This window comes from Cherax quadricarinatus, chromosome 81 (assembly GCF_038502225.1).
Source record: "Cherax quadricarinatus isolate ZL_2023a chromosome 81, ASM3850222v1, whole genome shotgun sequence".
Taxonomy (NCBI): domain Eukaryota; kingdom Metazoa; phylum Arthropoda; class Malacostraca; order Decapoda; family Parastacidae; genus Cherax; species Cherax quadricarinatus.
The window spans coordinates 4,786,728-4,813,199 of NC_091372.1; the positions used below are offsets into that span (position 1 = coordinate 4,786,728).

The following is a 26,472-nucleotide window of genomic DNA, read 5'->3' on the forward strand; positions in this document are numbered from 1 at the left end:
AGGTCACGGCTCAGGGAGAGTGACCTAGTAGCGATCAGTGAAGAGGCGAGGCCAGGAGCTCGGACTCGACCCCCGCAACCTCAACTAGGTGAGTACACACATACACACACACACAGACACACACACATACACACACACACACATACACACGCATACACACGCATACACACACACACACACACACACACACACACACACACACACACACACACACACACACACACACACACACACACACACACACACACACACACACACACACACACACACACACACACACACACACACACACAACACACACACAACACACACACACACACACACACACACACACACACACACACACACACACACACACAACACACACACAACACACACACACACACACACACACACACAACACACACACACACACACACACACACACACACAACACACACACATGCACACACACACATACACACACAACACACACACACACACACACACACAACACACACACACACAACACACACACAACACACACACACCACACACACACATGCACACACACATGCACACACACACATACACACACACACACACAACACACACACAACACACACACACATGCACACACACACATACACACACACACACACTCACATGCACACACACACAACACACACACAACACACACACAACACACACACACCACACACACACACCACACACACACACACACACACACACACACACACACACACACACACACACACACACACACACAACACACACACAACACACACACAACATACACACACACAACATACATATATATATATGTCGTGCCGAATATGTAAAACTGGTCAATTAGCAAGAACTCATTTAAAATTAAGTCCTTTCTAAAATTTTCTCTTATACATTTAAAGATATATTTTTTTCATTAATGTTAATGTTAAAAATTTTAATTTTGCACCAAAAGAATCTTAGAAAACTTACCTAACCTTATTATAACAAGAGCAATTTATTTTAGCCTAACCCAACTAAATATATTTTAGATTTGTTTACAGTAATTTAATACTAAACAAACACAGTGAAATATATTTTTTTCGTTAGGTTCAGAATGATTTTGGCGAAATTATTGCATACACAAATTTTCACTTGTCTTATATGGCAAGATGAGAGTTGCTATTTAAGCCAAGATCGCAAGTTCTGCCTATTCGGCACGACATATATATATACACGTATATATATTTGTGTGTCTCGTGCTGAACAGGTAAAACATGCGATTTTGTCTTAAATAACAATGCCCTTCTTGCCGAATAAAGCAAGCAGTATGTATGCAGTAATATCGCAAAAATTATTCTGAACGAAAAAAAAAATATTCATATTTCATTGTGTTTGTTTATTATTAAATTATTGTAAACTTATCTAAAATATATTTAGTTGGATTAGGCTAAATTAAATTGCGCTTGTTATAATAAGGTCAGGTAAGTTTTCTAAGGTTCTTTTGGTACAAAATTATTAATTTTTACATTAACATAAATGAAAAAAAAATATATCTTTAAACGTACAAGAGAAAATTTTAGAAAGGACTTAATTGTAAATGAATTCTTGCTAATTGACCAATTTTACCTATTCGGCACGACATATGTATATATACCTGTTGCTAAAAAAGAATGAAAAGATGGGGTGGTAGGGAAAGTGGAATATTCAAATGGGTTCAGGAAGAAATCCAAATATTCTTTCTGGAAGCCTTATCCACTTCTCCGAGGCTATGGATCCCCCACACACAATATATATATATATATATATATATATATATATATATATATATATATATATATATATATATATATATATATATATATATATATATGCAATAAGATCACAGTAAACAGGTGATTTCAAAATATGCAAAACAACCACTCTGAAAGAATAGAGAAATTCCAAGCGCTTTCGTGACTACTCACATTATCAAGGAACTATGAAAGTGAAGCATCCAAGGAAGCTATATAAGGGGTCGGCCAGCACCTCACTATCAGATCCCACAACGGTTAAACACGTGACGCGCGGCGAGCCAACTTGGATAGGTCCTTTGCAAAACTCACCCCCAAGCTATTTGATGATAAATTAGACACATGTGCAACTCTTGGGTATCTTTATTGAGGAAACGTTTCGCCACACAGTGGCTTCATCAGTCCATACAAAGGAGAATCTTAAAGAACAGGAGGAGAATGAGGTAATCAGTCCCTCAACCTTGAGTCGATGTGGTCAGTCCATCTATTCAAGATTGATGGACTGACCACATCGACTCAAGGTTGAGGGACTGATTACCTCATTCTCCTCCTGTTCTTCAAGATTCTCCTTTGTATGGACTGATGAAGCCACTGTGTGGCGAAACGTTTCCTCAATAAAGATACCCAAGAGTTGCACATGTGTCTAATTTATCAACATGTCGGTTCTCTGAACCATTCATCTACAAACCCAAGCTATTTATTTGTCCAGTGTATTATTAAATTCTACCCAAATTCTATTAATTATAAATGGATCTAATTTATATAAACCAAAGGAAATATTCATATTATTGTCAAAACTGCTTTTTATGAAACAAGATTCAATTATATTCCTGTCGACCATGGACTTGCTTGATACTACTTTCTCAACTTTTTGAAAATCAATTGGATGGTTAAAATCTCTTACATGAATAAATAGAGCATTGGAATCTTGTCCAGTTCTAATGCTATATTTATGTTGTTTTAATCTTAGTTCGAGATTTTTACCAGTTTGACCGTAAAAAACTTTATCGCAAATTTTACAAGGAATCTTATAGACACATCCATCAGCATTTTGGGGGGAATTCTTAATCAAAAGTTTTTTTTACTGTATCAAGATTTTTGAATACAACTTTAATATTAAAAGTCTTAAGAAGAGAAGGCATATCAACCAAGTTGAGACATCTGTGGCCGTGGCCAAGTGGTCTAGAGCGTCACATGGGAAACCTTGCCCGCCTCCCCAGACGTCGTTTGGAATCCTGCTTACTGCGATCTGTGTGTACACTCACCTAATTGTGGTTGCAGGGGTCGAGACTCGGCTCCTGGCCCCCATCTCTTCTCTGAGTGCTACTAGGTTCTCTTTCTCCCTGCTCCATGAGCTTTATCATACGTCATGTTAAAGCTGTATGGTTCCTGCTTCCACTACCTCACTTGCTAGGCTGTTCCACTGCCTGACAACTCTATGACTGAAGAAATACTTCCTAACATCCCTTTGACTCAGATGAGTCTTCAACTTCCAATTGTGACCCCTTGTTTCTGTGTCCCATCTCTGGAACATCCTCTCCCTGTCCATCTTGTCTATTCCACGCAGTATTTTGTATGCCGTTATCATGTCTCCCCTAACCCTCCTGTCCTCCAGTGTCGTCAGGCCGATTTCCCTTAACCTTTCTTCGTAGGACATTCCCCTTCGCTCTGGAACTAACCTTGTCGCAAGTCTTTGCACTTTCTCTAATTTCTTGACGTGCTTGATCAAGTGTGGGTTCCAAACAGGTGCTGTGTGTACTCACCTAATTGTGGTTGCAGGGGTCGATACTCAGCTCCTGGCCCCGCCTCATCACTGATCGCTACTAGGTCCTCTCTCTGCTTCCAGAGCCTTGTCGTACCTCGTCTTAAAGCTATGTATGGTTTCTGCCTCCACTACATCACTTGTTAGGCTATTCCACTTCCTGACGACTCTATGACTGAAGAAATACTTCCTAACATCCCTATGACTCGTCTGAGTCTTCAGCTTCCAATTGTGACCCATTGTTTCTGTGTCCCCTCTCTGCAACAACCTGTCTCTCTCTACCTTATCTATTTCACGCAGTATTTTGTATGTCGTTATCATGTCTCCCCTGACCCCCCTGTCCTGTGTGTTAGTTGTGTGTGTGTGTGTGTGTGTGTGTGTGTGTGTGTGTGTGTGTGTGTGTGTGTGTGTGCGCGTGTGTTATGTAGCAGATCCATCTACCAATTTTTCCTGTTATTCCTTTATCAAGCACTTTGTGCACTATTACATCGTAGTCGCACTTGTCGAAGGCTTTTCCAAAGCCTGTGTATACTACATCTGCATTTTGTTTATCTCCTAAAATAAACCCAGTGAGAAGCAGGGGTGCGGTGGGGACAATAAGGGAACACTGTATCAACATCCGGGGTCCCAGACTATTCAGCAGCTTACCAGAAGATATCAGAAACACTGCTGGAACAAGTGTAGAAGCCTTCAAGAGGAAACTGGACAAGTATCTTCACCAGGTGCCCGATCAACCAGGCCGTGATGGATATGTGGCGCAGCGGACCTCCAGCAGCAACAGCCTAGTTGACCAGGCAAGCACCAGACGAGCCTGGCCCATGGCCGGGCTCAGAAAGTAGAGAAACATCATTTATGGTGTTTAGTAGTTCTGAGCAAATGAGCGACTCTGACGTAACCCCCCCCCCCTTGATGCCTGTTATTAAGTCTGTCTCATTTGAACAGGTTATATCCTGGGATCCATATTTCGTTGTCAGAATGTTCCTTTATGTGGGTCTCTGTGAAAGCTTCAATATTTAGTTGTCAGAATGTTCCTTTATGTGGGTCTCTGTGAAAGCTTCAATATTTAGTTGTCAGAATGTTCCTTTATGTGGGTCTCTGTGAAAGCTTCAATATTTAGTTGTCAGAATGTTCCTTTATGTGGGTCTCTGTGAAAGCTTCGTAAAAACATTGATGTAAGGAATTTTGTTGTTGACGGCTTTAGACCCTGTATGTTTGCGAAGATATATGTCGTTATAGTGATGGAATTTATAGGGGAGGGGGTTTATTTGCTGGTTTTAATATCTGTTGTCCTGGAGTGGAGGCCAGTGACTGTGCCTCTGCTCTACATGTGTTTTCAGTTGGTGTAAAATTTCTGTCTTTTCTTGCCAGTCTTTTTTCCTTCCTGGCACGGAAAAAAAAAAACCCACCTTCTCTGGAGAGGTTATGGCTCCCTTTTGTTTCCCATAGTCCGGCTGGTCTGTGTCTTTTTGTCCCCTTTAAATGTGCTGGCGGTATACGTTGTAGCATTATCTTTCATGGAGTGACGAGTGACATTTCTGGGTGAAAAAAAGCTGCAGGAAGGGGCTCCAGTGTACAAATCTCTGGCCTCTGCTTTAGGCCAGGAGACTGACCACCTCAAAATAACCTCTCCATTTGGTTAATGGGTAATGGGGTTGTAAGTCTATCTATTGCACTAGGGTCATTTAGGCTACAAGTAACTTATTAGGCGGGTCAGCGAGCCACCAGCAGCAACAGCCTGGTTGACCAGGCAAGCACCGAGTGAGGAAGCCTTATGTACTGGTGGAACGTTTCCATAGTAATGATACACGAATATTATAGCTATCAACAGCCTGGTTGATCTGGCGCTTGCTGCAGCTAATGATAGCAGTCTAATTCCTTGGATTAAGAGCCTTTGTGGGTGATGAAGGCATCTTCCTCGAGGGGGAGGGGAGTATAGGAGGATGTTTTTTACTTTAAGACTGTGTGTTTTATAGCCTTAACACGGAAAGCCTTTGTACGTTGTGGTTTAATGTCTGGCTAATAGCTCCATATACTCCGACCCTTGCACATCACTCTACCATTCCACAACCTTGCTGCTCTCTTTCCTCTTTACTCCCTCCCCATTCTCCACCACCCCTCATCCATTTCCCTCACGTCCTACACTAATGTTTCCTCCCTAACCAAATTCTCCCTCCCTCTCTCCCTTAACCCAAATTCTTATTTTTTCTTTTCATCTCCCCTAACCATACTCCCCCTCAGCCATTCTGTCTCAGTCTGTCTGTCTGTCTGTCTGTCTGTCTCTCTCTCTCTCTCTCTCTCTCTCTCTCTCTCTCTCTCTCTCTCTCTCTCTCTCTCTCTCTCTCTCTCTCTCTCTCTATCTCTCTCTCTCTCTCTCTCTATCTTTCTCTCTCTCTCTCTCTCTCTCTCTCTCTTTACACACGGTTTGACAAGGTTAGATTAAGGATCCCTAGTTTTATTGACAAGCTACTTACAAGTTAAGGATTCCTAACTTTATTGACAAGCTAAAAGCTGTTACCTACATCAGCTGATTTGAAAGCATTTTTATTGTTATGAAACATACAAGTAAGGAACAGGATGAAGTTGGAGTCATCTGTGGGCCAGCATTTTCATTTGATCAACTGACTTTATCTCGTTGACATCATAATGCTGTACGAATGTGTTCCAGACTCGAGTCATCCTTGGGATAAATGATCTCAGATGAAGTGATGTTCCGGAGAAGGGGACAGCCAGAGTGAAGTTGCTGCTTTCTGTCCATCTTGTGGTATAGAAGCTTGCTTCTCGCTGTCCTCGAAATGGAGCCAAGTGTGGTACTTTGACAATATTGGCCTTGTATATAACGGTAAGGCCACCCACATCCCTCCTGTGTTGAAGGCTCTGCTGAAATGACAGATCTATCCAGGATGGGTCCAGGCGAGAGATGAGACGTCTTGCTCTGTTCTCTACTCTGTCAAGCAGTCGAAGATGAGAGGGGGGTGGGGCAGGCAAACCAAGAAAGTGGAGCATACTCAAGTTGTGAACGTACATGTGCCTCATACAGAATCTTGCAACCCCTACTGTCAAGCAGATGCGAGATACGTCGAAGTGCTGTAAGCTTCCTGGCTGCCTTATTTGCAAGATTTACAACATGGTTCTTTATTGTGAGTTTGGAGTCAAATTTCACCCCAAGAATATCAACTTCTTCCCCAGGTACCAACACACTCCCATTCATACTTAGTACTGCTCCAGCATTTCCATCATGGTACCTAGAGACCATCTTCATTAGTGTTTTCTCAGGTGCAAATGTTACTTGCCATCGGTTTCCCCAAGCTGATATAGCTCTTAGCTGGTGATTGATGTAGCTTAGACCAGCTGGCATTTCTTCTCTTGGATAAGTAAATGTCAGAGTAGAGTCGTCTGCATATGCATGTGATTCTGGGATGAGATGAAGAAGGTCATTGAAGTAGACATTCCATAACACTGATCCCAGCACACTTCCTTGTGGAACACTTGCCTCAATAGGATGTCTTGCTGATTCTGTTCCATTGAGAATTACCCTTAGAGATATACTATGAAGGTAATCACTGGGGAGACATAGCATAGAGCCTGCAGTTCCCAGTGCTTGCAGTTTTGCCAAGAGGCCCTGGTGCCACACTCGGTCGAAAGCACCAGCAATGTCCAATGCTACCATACAGCTGACTTTGGATTCATCCATTGACTAGTGCAATTTAGCGGAGGTTTAACAACAAATCAGCAACATGGTAACCTTTCCTGAAGCCATATTGACGGTCACAAAGTAGTGAGTGGTAGTCAAAAAACTTTCATTTGTCTTGAGATTATTGTCTCAAGGATCTTGCCAGTGATTGACAAGAATGACACTGGTTTATAGTTGCTGATTTCTGCTCTGCTCTTCTTTTTGTGAACAGGGACTACAGTTGGCTCTTTCCACAGAGAATGTCATTTACACTGTACTAGATAGTGCTGAAAGATGCGAGTTAGAGGTGCTGCTAGCTGGTCTACACATCTCGGCAATCTTGGGCTCAGCTTGTCTGGGCCCACAGCCTTTTCTCTCTGCCTCTTTTTTTACACAGGGTTTGACAAGGTTAAGGATCCCTAGTTTTATTGACAAGCTATTTGCAGGTTAAGGATTCCTAACTTTATTGGCAAGCTAAGAGCTGTTACCTACATCAGCTCATTTGAAAGCATTTTTATTGTTATGAAACATACAAGTAGGGTTCAGGATGAAGTTGGAGCCATCTGTGGCCCAGCATTTTCATTTGATCAACTGACGTTATCTCGTTAACATCATTATGCTGTACGTATGTGTTCCATACTCGAGTCTTCCTGGGTATATATGATCTCAGATGAAGTGATGCTCCGGAGAAGGGGACAGCCAGAGTGTAGTTGCTGCTTTCTGCCTGTCTTGTGGTATAGAAGCCTGGTTCACGCTGTCCTCGAAGTGGATCCAAGTGTGGTACTTTGACAATATTGGCCTTGTACATAACAGTAAGGCCACTCATATCCCTCCTGTGTTGAAGGCTTTGCTGAAATGACAGATCTATCCAGGATGGGTCCAGGCGAGAGATGAGACGTCTTGCTCTGTTCTCCACTCTGTCAAGCAGTCGAAGATGAGAGGGGGGTGGGGCAGGCAAACCAAGAAAGTGGGGCATACTCAAGATGTGAGTGTACTTGTGCCTCCTACAGAATCTTGCAACCCCTACTGTCAAGCAGATGCGAGATACGGCAAAGTGCTGTAAGCTTCTTGGCTGCTTTGTTTGCTAGATTTACAACATGGTTCTTCATGGTTAGTTTGGAGTCAAATATCACCCCAAGGATATCAACTTCTCCAGGTGCCAACCCCCTCCCATTTATCCTTACTACTTCACCAGCATTACCATCATGGTGCCTAGAGATCATCATCATTGGCGTTTTCTCAGGTGCAAATGTTACTTGCCATCTATTTCCCCAAGCTGATATAGCTCTCAGCTGGTGATTGATGTAGCTTAGAGCAGCTGGCATTTCTTCTCTTGGATAAGTGAATGTCAGTGTACAGTCGTCTGCATATGCATGTGATTCTGGGATGAGATGAAGAAGGTCGTTGAAGTAGACCTTCCATAACAATGGTCCCAGCACGCTTCCTTGTGGAACACTTGCCCCAATAGGATATCTTGCTGATTCCGTTCCATTGAGAACTACCCTTAGAGTTCTACCATGAAGGTAATCACTGAGGAGACATAGCGTAGAGCCTGCTTGAAGTTTTGCTAAGAGGCCCTGGTGCCACACCTGGTCGAAAGCACCAGCAATGTCCAGTGCTACCACACAGCTGACTTAGGATTCATCCAGTGACTGTTGCCACTTAGTGGAGAGGTTTAACAACAAATCAGCAGCAGAGTAACCTTTTCTGAAGCCATATTGACGATCACAAAGTAGTGAGTGGTAGTCAAAAAACTCTGTCATTTGTCTTGAGATTATTGTCTCGAGGATCTTACCAGTGATTGACAGGAGTGACACTGGTCTGTAGTTGTTTATTTCTGCTCTGCTCTTCTTTTTGTGAACATGGACTACATTTGCCTCTTTCCACAGAGAGGGCCATTTACACTGTACTAGGCAGTGCTGAAAGATGCGAGTTAGAGGTGCTGCTAGCTGGTCTGCACATCTTCTCAGCAATTTTGGGCTCAACTTGTCTGGTCCCACAGCCTTTTCTTGGTCAAGCGATTTAAGAAGGAAATGCACCTCCTCCTGCCTTATTGCCACCTGGAGTTTACCTGGAGTTTACCTGGAGAGAGTTTCGGGGGTCAACGCCCCCACGGCCCGGTCTGTGACCAGGCCTCCTGGTGGATCAGCGCCTGATCAACCAGGCTGTTGCTGCTGGCTGCACGCAAACCAACGTACGAGCCACAGCCCGGCTGATCAGGAACTGACTTTAGGTGCTTGTCCAGTGCCAGCTTGAAGACTGCCAGGGGTCTGTTGGTAATCCCCCTTATGTGTGCTGGGAGGCAGTTGAACAGTCTCGGGCCCCTGACACTTATTGTATGGTCTCTTAACGTGCTAGTGACACCCCTGCTTTTCATTGGGGGGATGGTGCATCGTCTGCCAAGTCTTTTGCTTTCGTAATGAGTGATTTTCGTGTGCAAGTTCGGTACTAGTCCCTCTAGGATTTTCCAGGTGTATATAATCATGTATCTCTCCCTCCTGCGTTCCAGGGAATACAGGTTTAGAAACCTCAAGCGCTCCCAGTAATTGAGGTGTTTTATCTCCGTTATGCGCGCCGTGAAAGTTCTCTGTACATTTTCTAGGTCGGCAATTTCACCTGCCTTGAAAGGTGCTGTTAGTGCAGCAATATTCCAGCCTAGATAGAACAAGTGACCTGAAGAGTGTCATCATGGGCTTGGCCTCCCTAGTTTTGAAGGTTCTCATTATCCATCCTGTCATTTTTCTAGCAGATGCGATTGATACAATGTTATGGTCCTTGAAGGTGAGATCCTCCGACATAATCACTCCCAGGTCTTTGACGTTGGTGTTTCGCTCTATTTCGTGGCCAGAATTTGTTTTGTACTCTGATGAAGATTTAATTTCCTCATGTTTACCATATCTGAGTAATTGAAATTTCTCATCGTTGAACTTCATATTGTTTTCTGCAGCCCACTGAAAGATTTGGTTGATGTCCGCCTGGAGCCTTGCAGTGTCTGCAATGGAAGACACTGTCATGCAGATTCGGGTGTCATCTGCAAAGGAAGACACGGTGCTGTGGCTGACATCCTTGTCTATGTCGGATATGAGGATGAGGAACAAGATGGGAGCTAGTACTGTGCCTTGTGGAACAGAGCTTTTCACCGTAGCTGCCTCGGACTTTACTCTGTTGACGACTACTCTCTGTGTTCTGTTAGTGAGGAAATTATAGATCCATCGACCGACTTTTCCTGTTATTCCTTTAGCGCGCATTTTGTGCGCTATTACGCCATGGTCACACTTGTCGAAGGCTTTTGCAAAGTCTGTATATATTACATCTGCATTCTTTTTGTCTTCTAGTGCATTTAGGACCTTGTCGTAGTGATCCAGTAGCTGAGACAGACAGGAGCGACCTGTTCTAAACCCATGTTGCCCTGGGTTGTGTAACTGATGGGTTTCTAGATGGGTGGTGATCTTGCTTCTTAGGACCCTTTCAAAGATTTTTATGATATGGGATGTTAGTGCTATTGGTCTGTAGTTCTTTGCTGTTGCTTTACTGCCCCCTTTGTGGAGTGGGGCTATGTCTGTTGTTTTTAGTAACTGAGGGACGACCCCCGTGTCCATGCTCCCTCTCCATAGGATGAAAAAGGCTCGTGATAGGGGCTTCTTGCAGTTCTTGACGAACACAGAGTTCCATGAGTCTGGCCCTGGGGCAGAGTGCATGGGCATGTCATTTAACCACTGACAGTTTTGACACAGTTCTTGCAGAGGGTCCCTTGCTGGATCAGGAACTTGCATTTTGGTAGCAAAGTGTTCAGCAAAGAGGTCTACCTTCTCTTGACTCACTCTCACACACACTCTCTCTCTCTCTCAGCATGATACTGGAGATAAACTACCATCATTCCCATATGTCTATCTGGATACCGGGAGTCTACCTGGAGGTTATTCCGGAGATCAACGTCCCCACGGCCCGGTCCACGACCAGGCCTCCCGGTGGATCAGGGCCTGATCAACCAGGCTGTTACTGCTGGCCTCACGTAGTCCAACGTATGAACCACAGCCCGGCTGATCCGGCACTGACTTTAGGTATCTGTCCAGCTCCCTCTTGAAGGCAGCCAGGGGCCTATTGGTAATTCCCCTTATGCTTGGTAGGAGGCTGTTGAGCAGTCTTGGACCCCAGACACTTATGGTGTTTTCTCATAGTGTACCAATGGCTCCCCTACTTTTAATTGGGGGCATTTTGCATCGCCTGTCCAGTCTTTTACTTTCGTAGGGAGTGATTTCTGTGTGCAGATTCGGGACCATTCCTTCTAGGATTTTCCAAGTGTAGATTATGATGTATCTCTCTCTCTCCTGCGTTCCATCGAGTACAAGTCTAGTGCTTCCAAGCGTTCCCAGTAGTTAAGGTGCTTGATAGAACTTATACGTGCAGTAAAGGATCTCTGTACACTTTCAAGATCCATCTCCCCACTTTGCCATTTATTCCTTTAGCACGTATTTTGTGCGCTATTACGCCATGATCGCACTTGTCAAACGCTTTTGCAAAGTCTGTGTATATTACACCTGCATTCTGTTTTTCTTCCAGTGCATCCAAGGCCATATCATAGTGATCCAGTAGTTGTGAGAGGCAGGAGCGACCTGCCCTGTAAAAATGTTGCCCTGGATTGTGCAGTTTTTGGGAATCCAGGTGGTTTGCAATCATTCTTCTTAGCACTCTTTCAAAGATTTTTATGATGTGGGACGTCAGACATTTGAAAATTGGTGGAGTATGCCGGCGGGAGTGGGAACTTGTTATCATTCTTACTGCTGCCTTTTGCTGGGTTATTAGGGGTTTTAGGTGACTGGATGTTGTTGATCCCCATGCACAAATTCCATATGTAAGATAAGGGTATATGAGTGAATGATAGTGTCAGGAGAGCTGATTGTGGAACGTAGTACCTTATCTTTGATAGTATGCCTACAGTCTTGGAGATTTTCTTGGTGATTTGTTGTGTGTGTCCGGAACTTAAGGCTACTGTCAAGGTGGATACCTAGGAATTTTCCCTCTGTGAGTCTTGTGACTGATGATCCGTTTAGCGTTATGTTAATTGGATCATTTGCAGCTTTGTTTCCAAACTGAATGAAATAGATTTTAGCAGTATTCAGGGTAAGTTTGTTAATCATCCAGGCAGATATTTTCTGCAATTCGGCATTGACTGTGTTTGCTAGTATGACTGTGTTTGCGTGGGAAAAGACATATGTAGTGTCATCTGCAAATAATATGGGTTTGAGTAGCTGTGATGCATTCGGTAGATCATTGATGTAGATGAGAAAGAGGAGTGGTCCAAGGTAGACAGTTTTCCAAGGTGTGAGTTGGGGTTCATCTGATTTTGTTAGTTTGATTGTTTTGATTTTGGATTTTAGTTCCAAGAATTTCAGATAGTTTTCCAGTTTTTTTTCGTATCACCTTTGATGTTATGTAATCTTTTTTCATAATACAATTTTTTAGACCTTCTTATCAGGCTGGTAAGTGCTGACGAGTAACGTTTAGACTGTTCTCTAGTTATTTGACCCATTCTATACTGTTTTTCATATTTGTGCTTTGTGTTAATGGATCTGAGGATGCTTGGTGTTATCCAGGGATTATTCAGTATCTTTGCTGTGATCTGTTTAGTTTTTGGGGGGCAATGTTTGTTATAGAGGCTTTGGGCTTTTTTTAGAAAATTATTTATACATTCATTCATATCTGCATATGTTTCAAGCTCATTTTGCCAATCGATGTTATTCATAGCTGCTATGAAGTTGTTAACTACTGTCTCGTTATGTAGTCTGAAGGTTACTTTAGTAATGTCTTGTGGCAGTTTGCCCAGATTAGTTATGAGAAAGGTTGGGTAGTGGTCTGTAGTGTTGTCCGTGATTATGTCTGATTTTAAAGGGGATATTGTGTTTGTCCAGATGTGGTCTATTAAGGAGATGCTTGTCTCGGTGATTCTTGTAGGTTTAGATATTGCTGGTAGCAACAGGCAGTTACTCATTGTGTTTGTGAATTTGGTTACTTGTGGGTCCTGGTCGTGTAGTATGTTTGTTGAAATCTCCTGTTAGTAGTAGTTGGTCTTTATTCATGTGTACATCAGTAATCAGGTTTCCTAGTGTTTTACTAAAGTGGTAAATGTTTGACTTTGATACTCTGTAGATGTTTATTACTATGAGGGTTTTTTGCAGGTCTCTTGATTTAAATTTGGCTATGATATATTCTCCATGTTCGTCCCTTGTGCAAGATTTATTGATACATTCGAGTTGATTTGAATAGTATATAGGTGTTCCTCCCCCTTGCTGGTCTGTTCTACAGTTGTGTATGACCATGTAGCCAGGAATGGTATAGACATCTGTAATATCAGGCTTAAGCCAGGTTTCTGTGAGTGTGATGATTGATATATTGGAATGAAGGGAACTGAGTAATGCTGTGAGGTCATCATAATGTTTGCTCAAGGATCTGACATTGTAGTTAAAGATGGTTATGTTATTGTTTGCACTCAGTAATGTCTTTGCTTGGTCTGCTGTGTAGTAATTACAGTTACTGGTTGATTCATGTATTTCATTTAGTAAAAAGTTTACATCAGGATCTATGTCTGTAATCACAGGATGAGAGTAATTTTACAAACTAGATTTTCTGAGTAAAATAATATAAGATTTATATTGAATCTACAACTAGACTTATGAATAAGACTCCGTAATTATTCTAAAACTTGTAAAAATTTAAAAGAAAAAGGGATTATTACAGAATAGATAATTCAGTTATACACTTAAGTATCTAATAGCACCTTAATTATCTTAACAAATGTGAATTTATGAACTACGGTAGACATTTACAGCTAAAATAAAGGAGTTAGTGAATATAATAAAAGAATGTATTAAAAACAAAATCAGTATCACCTGAGGTAATCAATAGCACCTCGAGTATTTTAATAAATGTGACTATATGGACAAGAGGGGAAAAAATATTATATCTCCTGAAAGTAGCCCTTTAATTGTTGTTAGAACAAGGAGTATAGCAATTACTGAATAAAGGGCGGTACTATGTATTGGTATATAGAGAATTATTTCAGGAGAAATGTAAAAAGGGACTAAATTAAGTAGTGGTCATAGCAACCTTTAAATAGATTGACACTATGATATGGAATTAATCTGAGAGTAAGATTTGCCTTAACCGTGATTAACCGTGTCCTTAATAGATAACAGTCATGCAGATCCTAGTATGGTCTGCAAAGGATGACACGGTGTAAAAGGATGACACGGTGTTTATTGATCTGTTAGTTTTAGCCTGCCCGAAATGCTCTACATAACCAGGGGCTTTCCTCGGGTAATGTTAAATGTCATCCAACTGTAAAAACTATATAATTGTGCAAATAAATTATTTATTGTTGTTATAGGCAACAGAGTTTGCATAAAATAATTTAAATCACAACTATATGAAAGTATAACCAGGATAGGTAAAGATTAAATCCACGGGAGCGGAGGGAGCATCAGGCAGACTACACGAGGGTCATTAAGGCTACATCTCACATGTTCACCACCAGTTGAGAATACTTTAATATCTAAAATAGTGATTAGTGTAAACTCTTGTCTTATACGCTGAGACGTACACCTCACGGTGTGTGTATATATATATACCTCTTTCAGATTACATACCCAAATATTAAATAGTAAAGAAGGGAGATAGATCAAGCCATCTTGATAGCATATCCATCCTGTTAATACTCTCCTTCTCCCTTTCAGTCCTTTCTTCCCACCCACTCCTCGCCACCCCTCCCTGCTTACCTTAGGGCACACACGTCTCAGCCCCATAATATAATATCTTTATTTACTATATGAACAAGGTATACAGACCATAGCTGACATCAGTGACATACTACTATATAGAAAGCCGCTTGTTATGCTGAGCATTTCCTGCAAATTAGGTCAGTTTTTGTCCCAGGATGTGACCCACACCAGTCCACTAACTCCAGGGTACCCATTTTACTGATGGGTGAACATAGACAACCGGTGTAAAGAAACATGCCCAATGTTTCTACCCTCTTTGGGAATCGAACTCAGACCCTCGCCGTGTGAAGCGAGAGCTTTAGCCACCACGCCATCTTGGACGATGGGATATGACAAGGAAACAGCTCTTGTTCCTACTACGTAACTGTTATATAGAACAGGGTAGCAGTACATTGCTCATGTATCAATGTTGCTAAATATAGAACACCTCACCCATAACCACTTGTTTACAGTTGGTGCTTTTGCCACCATCTGTATTGCTTGTGACGTGCCACAAACTGTGAAACATACTTTAACAATTTAACCATGGCTTAAACCTTTCCACCTTTGCTGTGGTTTTTATAATTACCGAGATGCCCGTAGGAACCTCGGGGAACTTTTAATTTTGGTCTTGGTTGCTGCTAGTTATTTTCACTTGGTACGGTATTATTATTATTATAATCAAAAAGAAGCGCTAAGCCACAAGGACTAAACAGCCTTGGTACGGTAGCATTTGTGTTCATTACTTATGTTTGCTGCTTTTATTGTTTTACTTTATTCTTGTTTTTCTTGTGTGTTCTATATGTGGTTACTGGTATGAACTCTGAGTGATTTTTCAGTCATTACCTGTTAATGTCACCGCTACCACACCTGCTAAACTTACACAAGCTCGCTAGTGGACATTAATAAGACAATTTGGTTCTCTCTCTCTCTCTCTCTCTCTCTCTCTCTCTCTCTCTCTCTCTCTCTCTCTCTCTCTCTCTCTCTCTCTCTCTCTCTCTCTCTCTCTCTCTCTCTCCTGGTGTTCATTTTACAAGATGGTATATTTTTCACTGATGCATATTTATAGTTTTGTATTGTTCAATGCTTGTTTGTTTTATAAGACGAAGGTGTATCTGTCCATGCGTCTGTACCTGATAAAGTTCAGCCTTGGCCTAAATATTGTATTAAAACGATTTTTCGCTACCAATTTATTTACAGCTGCTACCCCATTTTCCCTCTATCCATCCTCTCTCACCTCTCCATCACCATAGTGTTTGGCGTGGGGTGCTGCCCTCATACCAATAATAATAATAATAATCTACAAGTGGTACAGATCTAGCTTACGTCACTGATATAGTATATAGAAAGCCCCTGATTATACAAAGCATTTCTGGCAACGTAGGTTAATCTTGTGTCCCAGGATGCGACCCACAACAGTCAACTAACACCCAGGTACCTACTTATTACTGGGTGAGCAGGGACAGTAGGTGTAATGAAACATGCCCATCGTTTCACCCGTTCAGGGGAGTGATCCCGGACCCCTCAGTATGAAGGATGCTACTAGTGAAGCCACGGGTATATTGTGTGGGCAGTAGCAGCACTAGCAGCAACAGCAGTAGCAACAGCAGTAGCAACAGCAGTAGCAACAGCAGCAGCAGCAGCAACAGCAGTAGTAGTAGTAGTAGCAGCAGCAGCAGCAGCAGCAGCAGAGCAGCAGCATCGCTGAGAACAAAGCGCAATTATGATGCTTGTGAGTAATCCCTCTCATACAGATATCTGAGTGAGTCACCACTACCTGAGGAAGAGATGGCTGGACCCACCCATCCATCCACTCACGTATTCATTAACCCATCCACCAGCCAGCCCATCCACCAGCCCACCTATCCACCAGCTCATCCATCCACCAGCTCATCCATCCACCAGCTCACCCATCCACCAGCTCACCCATCCACCAGCTCACCCATCCACCAGCTCACCCATCCACCAGCTCACCCATCCACCAGCTCATCCATCCACCAGCTCATCCATCCACCAGCTCATCCATCCACCAGCTCGCCCCTCCTCCACCTCCTCCTGCCTCCTAGCTGGAGTAGATTTCAGGGATCACCACTCCCCCATCCCAGACTAGGCCTATATAGGTTTTACATTCCTGGTAAAGACGTGGAAAAGGGACGACCGCATCTTAGGGGATGAGAGTCTTGAAACTTCGCGTCTTGGTGAGTATTGTGCACCGGAACACACTCACTCGCGTCTTGGTGAGTATTGTGCACCGGAACACACTCACTCGTTTGAAAATCTAGTTAAAAAAAAGTAATTTATGTTTGTAATAAAACTGACGTTGATTTTTTTTTTCAGTAGTATTGTAGCATTAAACTGAGGAATTGTAACATGGCGTCTTTTGTAACACTGAATTGTGTTAACAGTACATGGTACAGTATTGAAGAATATATAATACAGTATTGAATACATAGTACAGTATTGAATACATAGTACAGTATTGAAGAATACACGGGAATACGGATTGTAATTGACGCTTACAATCGATATTGTCAGTTGTTAACTCTTGGTGAAGTGTTGTAGTGCGTTAGTGTGCGTGTTAGTGCGCTAGTGAGTGCTTTAGGCTGCAGTGTTCCGTGTAGTGTGAGAGAGGTTATGTGATGCATCTTAACCATGATGGAGAGTCTGGAATTCCGCGAGAAGTTGTTATACCCTGGCATCACACCCACCATACACTGCAATACTTGCAAGCCCAACTCCAGGAGACGCCCGCCCCGCCCACGTCCACTCTCCTCGCCCCTCAATGGATACGCCCACACTGGGTAGGTTCTCTCTCTCTTTATTTTATAATTACCTTTATTGTTATTATTATTACTATTATTAATTCTTATTGAAAGGTATGCAGTAAATCCATAGGACTCGCATAGTACCTGAGGAACGGAAGGTAGTCGTATTTGATCCAAAGGTAGCTCCAGTTCCTTGAATCAAGAGCCCATTATCAATACCAAGGACTTGCATTCCTCCTCCACCCCACTTGAAGGGTTGGAAGTTACTGTGATAAGGCAGGATGTAGCCACCTGTGTTAACGTAAGAGCTGCCGACACCAACAGTGATCCATCAGGTTATTCAGAGACGGGGAAGTAAGATTTGTTTGTCATCTTACATGTTCTTGTGACAGTAAATATCAGGAATCTTGCCAGAGTGTAAACCATTTAACAGGCTTCAGTTTAAGACTCGTGAAAGGATGGTAGTACCTTCCCTGGTAGCTATTGTCTACCAATCTGTATGTGTGTGTTTCACTTGTAAGACAGGTTAGTACTATTGTTTACTAACCTCCTGTGTACTCACCGATTTGTGTTTGCGGGGTCGATACTTGGCTCCTGGCCCCGCCTCCTAGACTACATTGATGAGCATCAGAGAGTTCTGGCCTCTTGGGTCTTATCATATTTTACCTTGAAGCTGTGTGTTAAGTCTGCATCCACTGCCTCAACCAAGTCATTCCACTTTTCAACCAGCCTGAGACTAAAGAAATACTTCCATCCCTATGACTCATCTGTGTCTTTTCCACCTGTGTCCTCTTGATGTTCGTCCTCTTAATCTAACCAATCTGTCCTTCTTTGCCCTATCAGTTCCTCTTAAAATTTTGTATGTAGTAATCATGTTTTCTCGTGTCCTTTCTTAAACCTAACGTATCCTGTCCTTTTCTATTCAGCTTAAGATTTTGTATATTCCAATCATGTCACCCCATGTCCTTCTCTTCTAACCTCTCCCCTAACCTAAGCTACCCTTATTGGTTTTGTCCATTCCCCATAAGATTTTGTATATCGTAATCATATCTTCCCTTGATTTTTTTTCAGTCTTAAAGCGAGAAACAAATTGTGTTATATTATAGTTACGCTGTGATTAATTTTCTGTGTATTTACATTTATTTTAAAGGCTAACTATTTTATTTTCTTCTTTCCAGCGAGCCGCACACCAAGCACAGTGAAGAACAAAATGAAAATGGGTAGGTCAATGAAGACTTTTGTAGTGACATGTAACACTCGCCAATCTTGTAATATTTACTTTTGTAATATAGAACTGGTGTGAGAACGAGCCGGTGAGCCCATCAAGTTATCAAACTTTTATAGCACTTCTGCGTTCTGTTTGAGCTTGTATCAGATTACACTATGTAACACAGTTTTAGTTCCTGCCAAGTAAATGTTATCTTCCAAATCCCTTTATTGCAGAACAATACAAAATGCCCATTATTCCTTTTAAACTTTGCTTTTGTGGCTTACAGGGTGAATTTTTTAAAATTTTTTTATTTAATTTCAATATTTGCTAGTTTTGGATGTAAAACAAAAATATAAAATAAATAACACTTACATAAGTAAAAAAAAATTACACATTTTATTTTAAACTTTCTGAAACATATTTACAAAGTTAAAAATGAGCAGTTTTTCTAGATTTGCGAACAGCAACAAATCACTTTCCCGTTTAAGTCTCCAAATGTCTGCCATCATGTTTCCATTATAAGATCCCTGATATCTGTGTTCCAAGTTTATTATATCTTGGTAGAAGCGCTCCCCTTGCTCCTCTGAGTATACTCCCATATTCTCCTTGAAATTGTCAAGGTGAGCATCAAGGATATGGACCTTAAGGGACATCCTACAGCTTATCTGACCATAGCTTTTTACCAAGGTCTCAACAAATTCCACATAATTGTCAGCCTTGTTGTTGCCCAGACAGCCATGAGCTACACCAACAAAACTCTCCCAGGCTTCCTTTTCCTTCGCTGTGAGCTGCTTTGGAAATTTTGAGCACTCCATGATTTTCCTGACTTGTGGTTCAGTGAAGATACCAGCCTTCACCTTTGCCTCTGATAGCTTGGGAAATAAGTCTTGAAGATACTTGAAGGCTGCAGACTCTTTGTCAAGAGCTGTAACAAACTGTTTAATTAGCCCTAGTTTGATGTGTAATGGAGGGAACAGAACCTTTTGAGGATCCACCGATGGTTTATGTTTGATATGTCTTCCTACTCAGAACTTAGTCCTTTGAGGCCAGTTCTTCCTCTGGTAATGTGCTGTTCTGTCTCTACTATCCCAGTGACAGAGATAACAGGGAAACTTGTTAAAGCCTCCTTGTAGTCCCATCAAAAATCCCACCATTTTGAAGTCTCCAATAACCTCCCAGCCATACTTATCATAGTTCAAAGCTTCCAGTAGAAGTTTGACACGGTTGTAGTCTTCCCTAAGATGCACTGATCATAAGAGTCAAGGGAAAAGATGGATATTTGTTCCCATTGTGCAGAAGTACAGCTTTTAGGCTACTGGAAGAGCTGTCAATGAAGAGTCTCCACTCATCTGGATTGCACTCAATTCCAATTGCACCAAACAGGCCTGATACATCATTACAGTAGCACAACTTGTCTTCATTAGTGAAAAAGCTTGAGAAATGTTGGTGACGTTTTCTTTGGCTTGTCACTTGCACACTTTCATCTACCAGGTCCCACTCCTTGAACCTTAAAATCAAAAGCTCAGCATTTGACTTTGTCAAACCAAGATCTCTGATAAGGTCATTGAGGTCTGTTTGGTTTGGATAATAAGGAATCCTCCCAACAGCTGCATCTGTGAGATCATAGTCTTGTTCACTGTGTTCATTTTCTGATTTGCTACTTTCTTCTTCTGACGGTTGACTTCTTTCTGGAGGTGTACGTACAGGAAGATCAGTACTGTTTGGTACTGGTGCAATAGAAGAGGGAAGGTCTGGATAAGAAATAGCAGGTGCATTTTTCCCAGTTCGGCGTTAGGAAGGATCCACTAGGCAGAAGTAGCAGTTGGTTGAGTGATCAGTGGGTTCACGTTGTAAGGATCCACCAGGCAGAAATAACAGTTGGTTGAGTGATCAGTGGGTTCACGCTGTATTCTATTAACAGGAAACTTCATGACTCTTTTTTCTTACCTTGCATTGTTGTCTTACAATGTTCACAAGCAACATGAGGCGCCCAGGTCTTGTTTTGATTCCCAATGGCATGCCAAAATATGCTTCGTAAGCTTCACACATTTTTTTTAGATACTGTTACAGAGAACTTCTTTGCTCTTGTTATAATAAATTGACCACATATGTAGCAGAATGGATCTGGAAAATGATTGCAGCCTCTTGATGCCATTTCACTTCTGATGCGTCTTCTCAGGTAGCCAGAGCTAAACTGAATGCTGGTTTGTGAGCCCCTGTTTTTATATTTGCCAAGCAAAGCCCTAGAACATAATTGTTTTACATCAGTCTTTCTTGAAAGTGTTCCAGAAGTGTCCTGACCACAAAAGCAAATTTCTGGCATCAGAATTGCTTTTTTAAAGTTTGTTTAGTTATAAAGAATTGGGAAATGATGCTTATTTCCCAGGAACACGACAAAAGTGAAATTTTGTTACATAGTGTTATCTAATGATCACAGGATATATGTATACACCCAGAGGTGTATGTTTCTCAACGTGTATGTGCTGAGAAACTACTCTTATCATTATTTTATGTATTAAAGTAGTCTTGTCTGGTGGTAAAAATTTGACGTGTAGCGTGAATGACTCTCATAGAGTAGATAAACTACCCCACTCTCCCACCATAAACCATTTAATGGTTAGGTAATGGTAAGCTATTACTCTGTTGTTGACACTAATGGTAAGATTCAGTAAAAGTCTATTTGTAATTTTAATTAGTGTATAATTAGGCACTGTATGGGATGGTTGTGTATGGTAGGTCGTCTGGTGTACCTGTCACAAGTTGAGTTTTTCTACCTAGTCTCTTTAATACGTCAATTTCTGAATTCTTTCAGTTTTTCCTCGTACTATTTTATATACTTTAAACTGAGTTGAGTTAGTTTATGTTACATAAACCTGTGGCAGTCACCCTCTCCTCCTTCTCTTCTTTCCTGGCACCATCAAGTGTTTAGAGTGCCAGGTGGCTCTCTCTCCCCCTCACCGGCGTATGTCACTTTTTTCTTAGTCTCATAAACCATTTCTCCCTCCCCTCCCCTCTCTTCCCTTCCCTTCTTCCACCCTTTCCTCCCTCCTTGCGTTTCCCTCCCTCTTATTGTTAGCTGGGAAGGAGTGAGCTCTCTAGCTCTTGGTTCATTATGAGCGGAAGAGCTCAGCCTGCTGTCAGCAGCTATCAGAAATATTACCCAGACACTAAGAGAGGCTTTAAAGCAGCTCCAGCAGAAACAGCCTGGTTGACCAGGCAAGCACCAGACGAGCCTGGACCATGGCCGGGCTCCGAGAGTAGTGAAACTCTCGAAAATCTTCAAAGGTATATCAGAGGTAAAGTTCAACCTGAGATTATGCTGGCTGTGTAGTGCCTGAAGGTACAACTGTTACTGAAGTGCAAGATATGGGAGAGAGTGTAAACTAAAGTCAGTGAAAAGCAGAGGTGCTGGAGGCACATTGAGAGAGCACTATCAACATCAATGGTCCCAGACTATTCAACATCTTAACAGAAGATATCAGAAACACTGCTGGGACAAGTGTAGAAGTCTTCTAGAGGAAACTGGACAGGTGCTAGATCAACCAGGCTGTGATGTATATGTGGTTCAGTGGACCACCAGCAGCAACGACCTGGTTAATCAGGCACCAGGGCCGGGCAGCGGGAGTAGAAACTCTCTCGAAACTCATCAAAGGTATATCAAAAGTAGGTTTGTGACTAGGTCTTTCATTCAGAATTCAGATAAAATCAAAGTGAAACGGTTGGTGAGGGTAGTGAAAGGTCAAGGAATTATGCAAGGGGTGGCCGTGTATCCAACGTATGATTGGGGGGTTATTTGGAAAGATTTTAGTAAGCTTCGGATACCGGCTAGAGTAAGAGAATTAGTATATAGGTTTATTGCATCTCTCTCTTCACTGTAGACAATACAATTCCAATACTTTGAGGCATTACCTCTAGTTAAAATATTTTATTGGTTCAGTGTGGACATAAATACTGTGTTTTACGGTGAACAAGACGCTCCAGTGTCGAGGACGCCCCCTCCCCCCCCCTGCCTATATCCTAATTCTGATTGGCTAAATTTTTGAGGAAAAATATCGTACTCATTTTTTTCTAGCTCTGATCTCTCTCCCGCTCTGAACGGTGCTGTCAACACTGAATAGTACTCTAAGTGAGGGAGCACAAGTGATTTGAATAGTTCTCAGTAGTAGTAACCAGTTACCAGTAACCAGTGTACCAGTAGTTGACTCACTACCAACCGTCTCTGCCTGAGTCACTGTCTGTATTCATATTGTGCTGACCACAGCAGTATTCAAAGACCCCCTCACATATGGGTACTGTGGGCGGTCAGTCTGACGAGAGTGAGCAAGGAGATAGGTACGGCTGTTTGGGCGCTACCCACATTATCCGTAATTATACGTACTTCCAGCCTACGTGAGTATTACTTTACCCTATCCACGTGTTCGAACCCCACATGATAAATTCTCAGTAGTAGTAACCAGTTACCAGTGTACCAGTAGATGACTCACTACCAACCGTCTCTGCCTGAGTCACTGTTTGTATTCATATTGTGCTGACCACAGCAGTATTCAAAGACCCCCTCACATATGGGTACTGTGGGCGGCCAGTCAGTCATACGAGTGAGCAAGGAGGCAAGGTTATGGCTGTTTGGGCGCTCCCCACATTATCCGTAATTATACGTACTTCCAGCCTACGTGAGTATTACTTTACCCTATCCACGTGTTCGAATCCCACATGATAAATGGTGGCAGCGGTGGGATTGAACTCTTGGATAGTCAAGGTCCATCTGGCTAACCTTCCAGTAGGTTGTTTGTTCTGGAATAAAGGTATCAGTGGAGCATGGTCTGTCAAGACATGAACAGAGTACTGATAAATAATGTCTCGGAAGTGCTTTAAAAACCATACTATTGCTAAAGCTTCTTGCTCAGTTACTGTATAATTACGTTCAGCCTTCGTAAGGACTCGGCTAGCAAATGCAACTGCGTTGTACTTGCCATCGGTCTTCTGAGCTAGTACGGCACCTATGCCAATTGAACTAGCATCAGTTGTCAGATAGAAGGGCTTAGAAAAATCTGGAAATTTCAAAATTGGAGCAGATGTTAGCTTTTCTTTTAGAGTTTGGAATGCTCTTTCTTGACGGAAGGTCCAAACAAAAGGAGCATCTTTCTTAAGCAACTCAGTTAGAGGAGCAGCTATGGAAGAAAAATTGGCAATGAAAGATCTATAAAAACCTGCTAAGCCCACAAAGGATCTTACGGCATCAGCAGTTTTGGGTGTTGGAAAATTTAGTACTGCAGTTACTTTACTTTGGTCAGTGGTAACCCCTCTAGGAGTGACTACGTGACCAAGAAACTTAATTTCTGATCTGAAAAATTGACATTTAGACAGTTTGATCTTTAAATTGGCTTCTTCAAGCTTACCAAGTACTACATCAAGTCTTCAAATGTGTATCCACATCTTTAGACATGACGATTACGTCGTCTAAGTACACCATAAGTGCATTACCTATGAGACCTCTAAAGATATTAGTCATGAGCCTTGAGAACGTGATAGGGGAGGATCGTAATCCAAACGCCATACGGAGGAAGTGGTAATGACCTGTAGGAGTGGAGAATGCAGTTAGGTCTTGGCTGTCCTCGTGAAGAGGGACTTGCCAAAACCCTTGTAACAAATCCAGGGTTGAAAAGACTTTATCTCCGATGTTACGTAAAAGATCACCCAGTACAGGAAGTGGGAAGCGATCTGGAATAGTTTTCGCATTTAACTTCCTAAAGTCAATCACTGGGCGCCAAGTACCATCCTTCTTAGGTACTAGGATCAAGGGTGCATTCCAAGGTGAATTGCTAGGTGCAATAACTCCATCATCAAGCATTTGATTGATCAATTCTTCTGCGACAGCAACTTGTGAATGAGGCATTCTGTACGCAGGTATGTAGATAGGTCTAGTACCAGGTTCAAGTGGAATACGATGGGACAATAAGTTCGTTATACCCATCTTCTCACCTGGTAAGGCAATGGCTTTACGACGTTTGTTCAACAGAGTCAACAAACGCTTGACTTCATCTGGGAAGTCAGTGGGAGCTAAGTCTTTCTCCTCAACTGGTGGAACAGATTGATCCAGTGAAGTGGATGAAGACCCCCTCACATATGGGTACTGTGGGCGGCCAGTCAGTCATACGAGAGTGAGCAAGGAGGCAAGGTTACAGCTGTTTGGGCGCTCCCCACATTATCCGTAATTGTACGTACTTCCAGCCTACGTGAGTATTACTTTACCCTATCCACGTGTTCGAATCCCACATGATATAGTGTCACCATTCCTAATAACGCCACTGAAAGTTTTCATTATCCGCTCTGTCATTTTTCCTTTTCCAACTTGCTTTTATTGTGTTCTTTAAAAGATAGGTCAGCTGATACTATTATTACCTAGGCCTTTTACATGTTCTTTTACATGTTCTGTGGGGTGACCTCTCTGTGTCATGTATACTGCATCTCTTTTTGAGCTCTTCCTTGTTACCATATCTGAACATCATGTTATTCTCTACTGCCCACTGGAAGACTTGTTTATATCTTGGCACCTCTGCTGTTTCTTATCTTTACCCAATTAAGTTTTGTATCATCAGTTGCAGATGACACTAAAATAAGCATGGAAGTTACCTCGGTAGAAAACACTGAAAAAAAAATGCAGAAAGATATAAACAGGATTTTCCACTGGTTAGTGGAGAACAGAGTGACGTTCAGTAGTGATAAGCTCCAGTTGCCTAGGTATGGAAAGAATGAAAAACTCAAAAGGAACACTGTATACAAAATTCAAGAGGATCATTAAATAGCATGAAAGGAACGCGTGTAAGACTTGGGAGTAATTATCTCGGCTAATCTTTCAAACACAACGAGGCAAATGTCACGACAGCCAGGATGATGATGGGGTGGATAATGAGAAATTTCAAAACAAAGGAAATATTGCCAATGTTGACACTTTGCAAATCACTTGCGCTCTCTTGTTTAGAATATTGTTCAGTGTTCATGGGAGCTATCAACAGGGCAGGAGAGAGATCAGAATTGGAGCAAATACAGATATTGTTTGCAGCCGGCACAGAGCTAATAAAGCATTTAAATTACTAGAAGCGCCTTAAAATCCTAAATACGTAATTACTGGTGCGTAGGAAAAATACATGATAATATGTACCTGAAAAGTACATGAGGACCTACTTTCAAATCTGCACACTGCCACAACATACAGGAGTGAGAGATATGAGAGGAAGTGTAAAATAAACTCAGGGAAAAGCATGGACTCCGTGGGTACCATAAGAGAGCACTATAAACATCCGTGTTACTTATCAATATGTGGATATTGTTTACCATTTATAATATGAAACAGTAAAAGCCCCACGACCCTGCCTCATGACATTGACCTTTTTTTTTTTTTAAATTGCTAAGACTATTTTTTTTTTGCGACTAATCTGTGTTCCATTTGTCAAAGTTGAATATCCAAATCACAGAACGAGTGGAACTCGAACCCATGGGAGGGGAGTCCTAAAACTCAAGGACCAGTGTGCT

The 26,472-nt window shown here is 42.0% G+C and overlaps 1 protein-coding gene across 3 annotated transcripts in view; it reads left to right on the forward strand.

Annotated features, from left to right (window-relative positions):
• hpo (serine/threonine-protein kinase hippo) overlaps positions 1 to 26,472 on the forward strand; it is a 304,676-nt gene that overhangs the window by 144,601 nt on the left and 133,603 nt on the right. For 2 of the 3 annotated variants that reach the window (XM_070102291.1, XM_070102294.1), the window contains exons 1-2: positions 17,308 to 17,768; positions 18,911 to 18,952. In XM_070102291.1, coding sequence (XP_069958392.1) covers positions 17,620 to 17,768; positions 18,911 to 18,952 — 191 coding nt within the window. In that variant the 5' untranslated portion in view covers positions 17,308 to 17,619. Of the gene's footprint in view, positions 1 to 17,307; positions 17,769 to 18,910; positions 18,953 to 26,472 lie in introns of those variants that run through there. The other variant, XM_070102292.1, reaches the window with a different exon arrangement.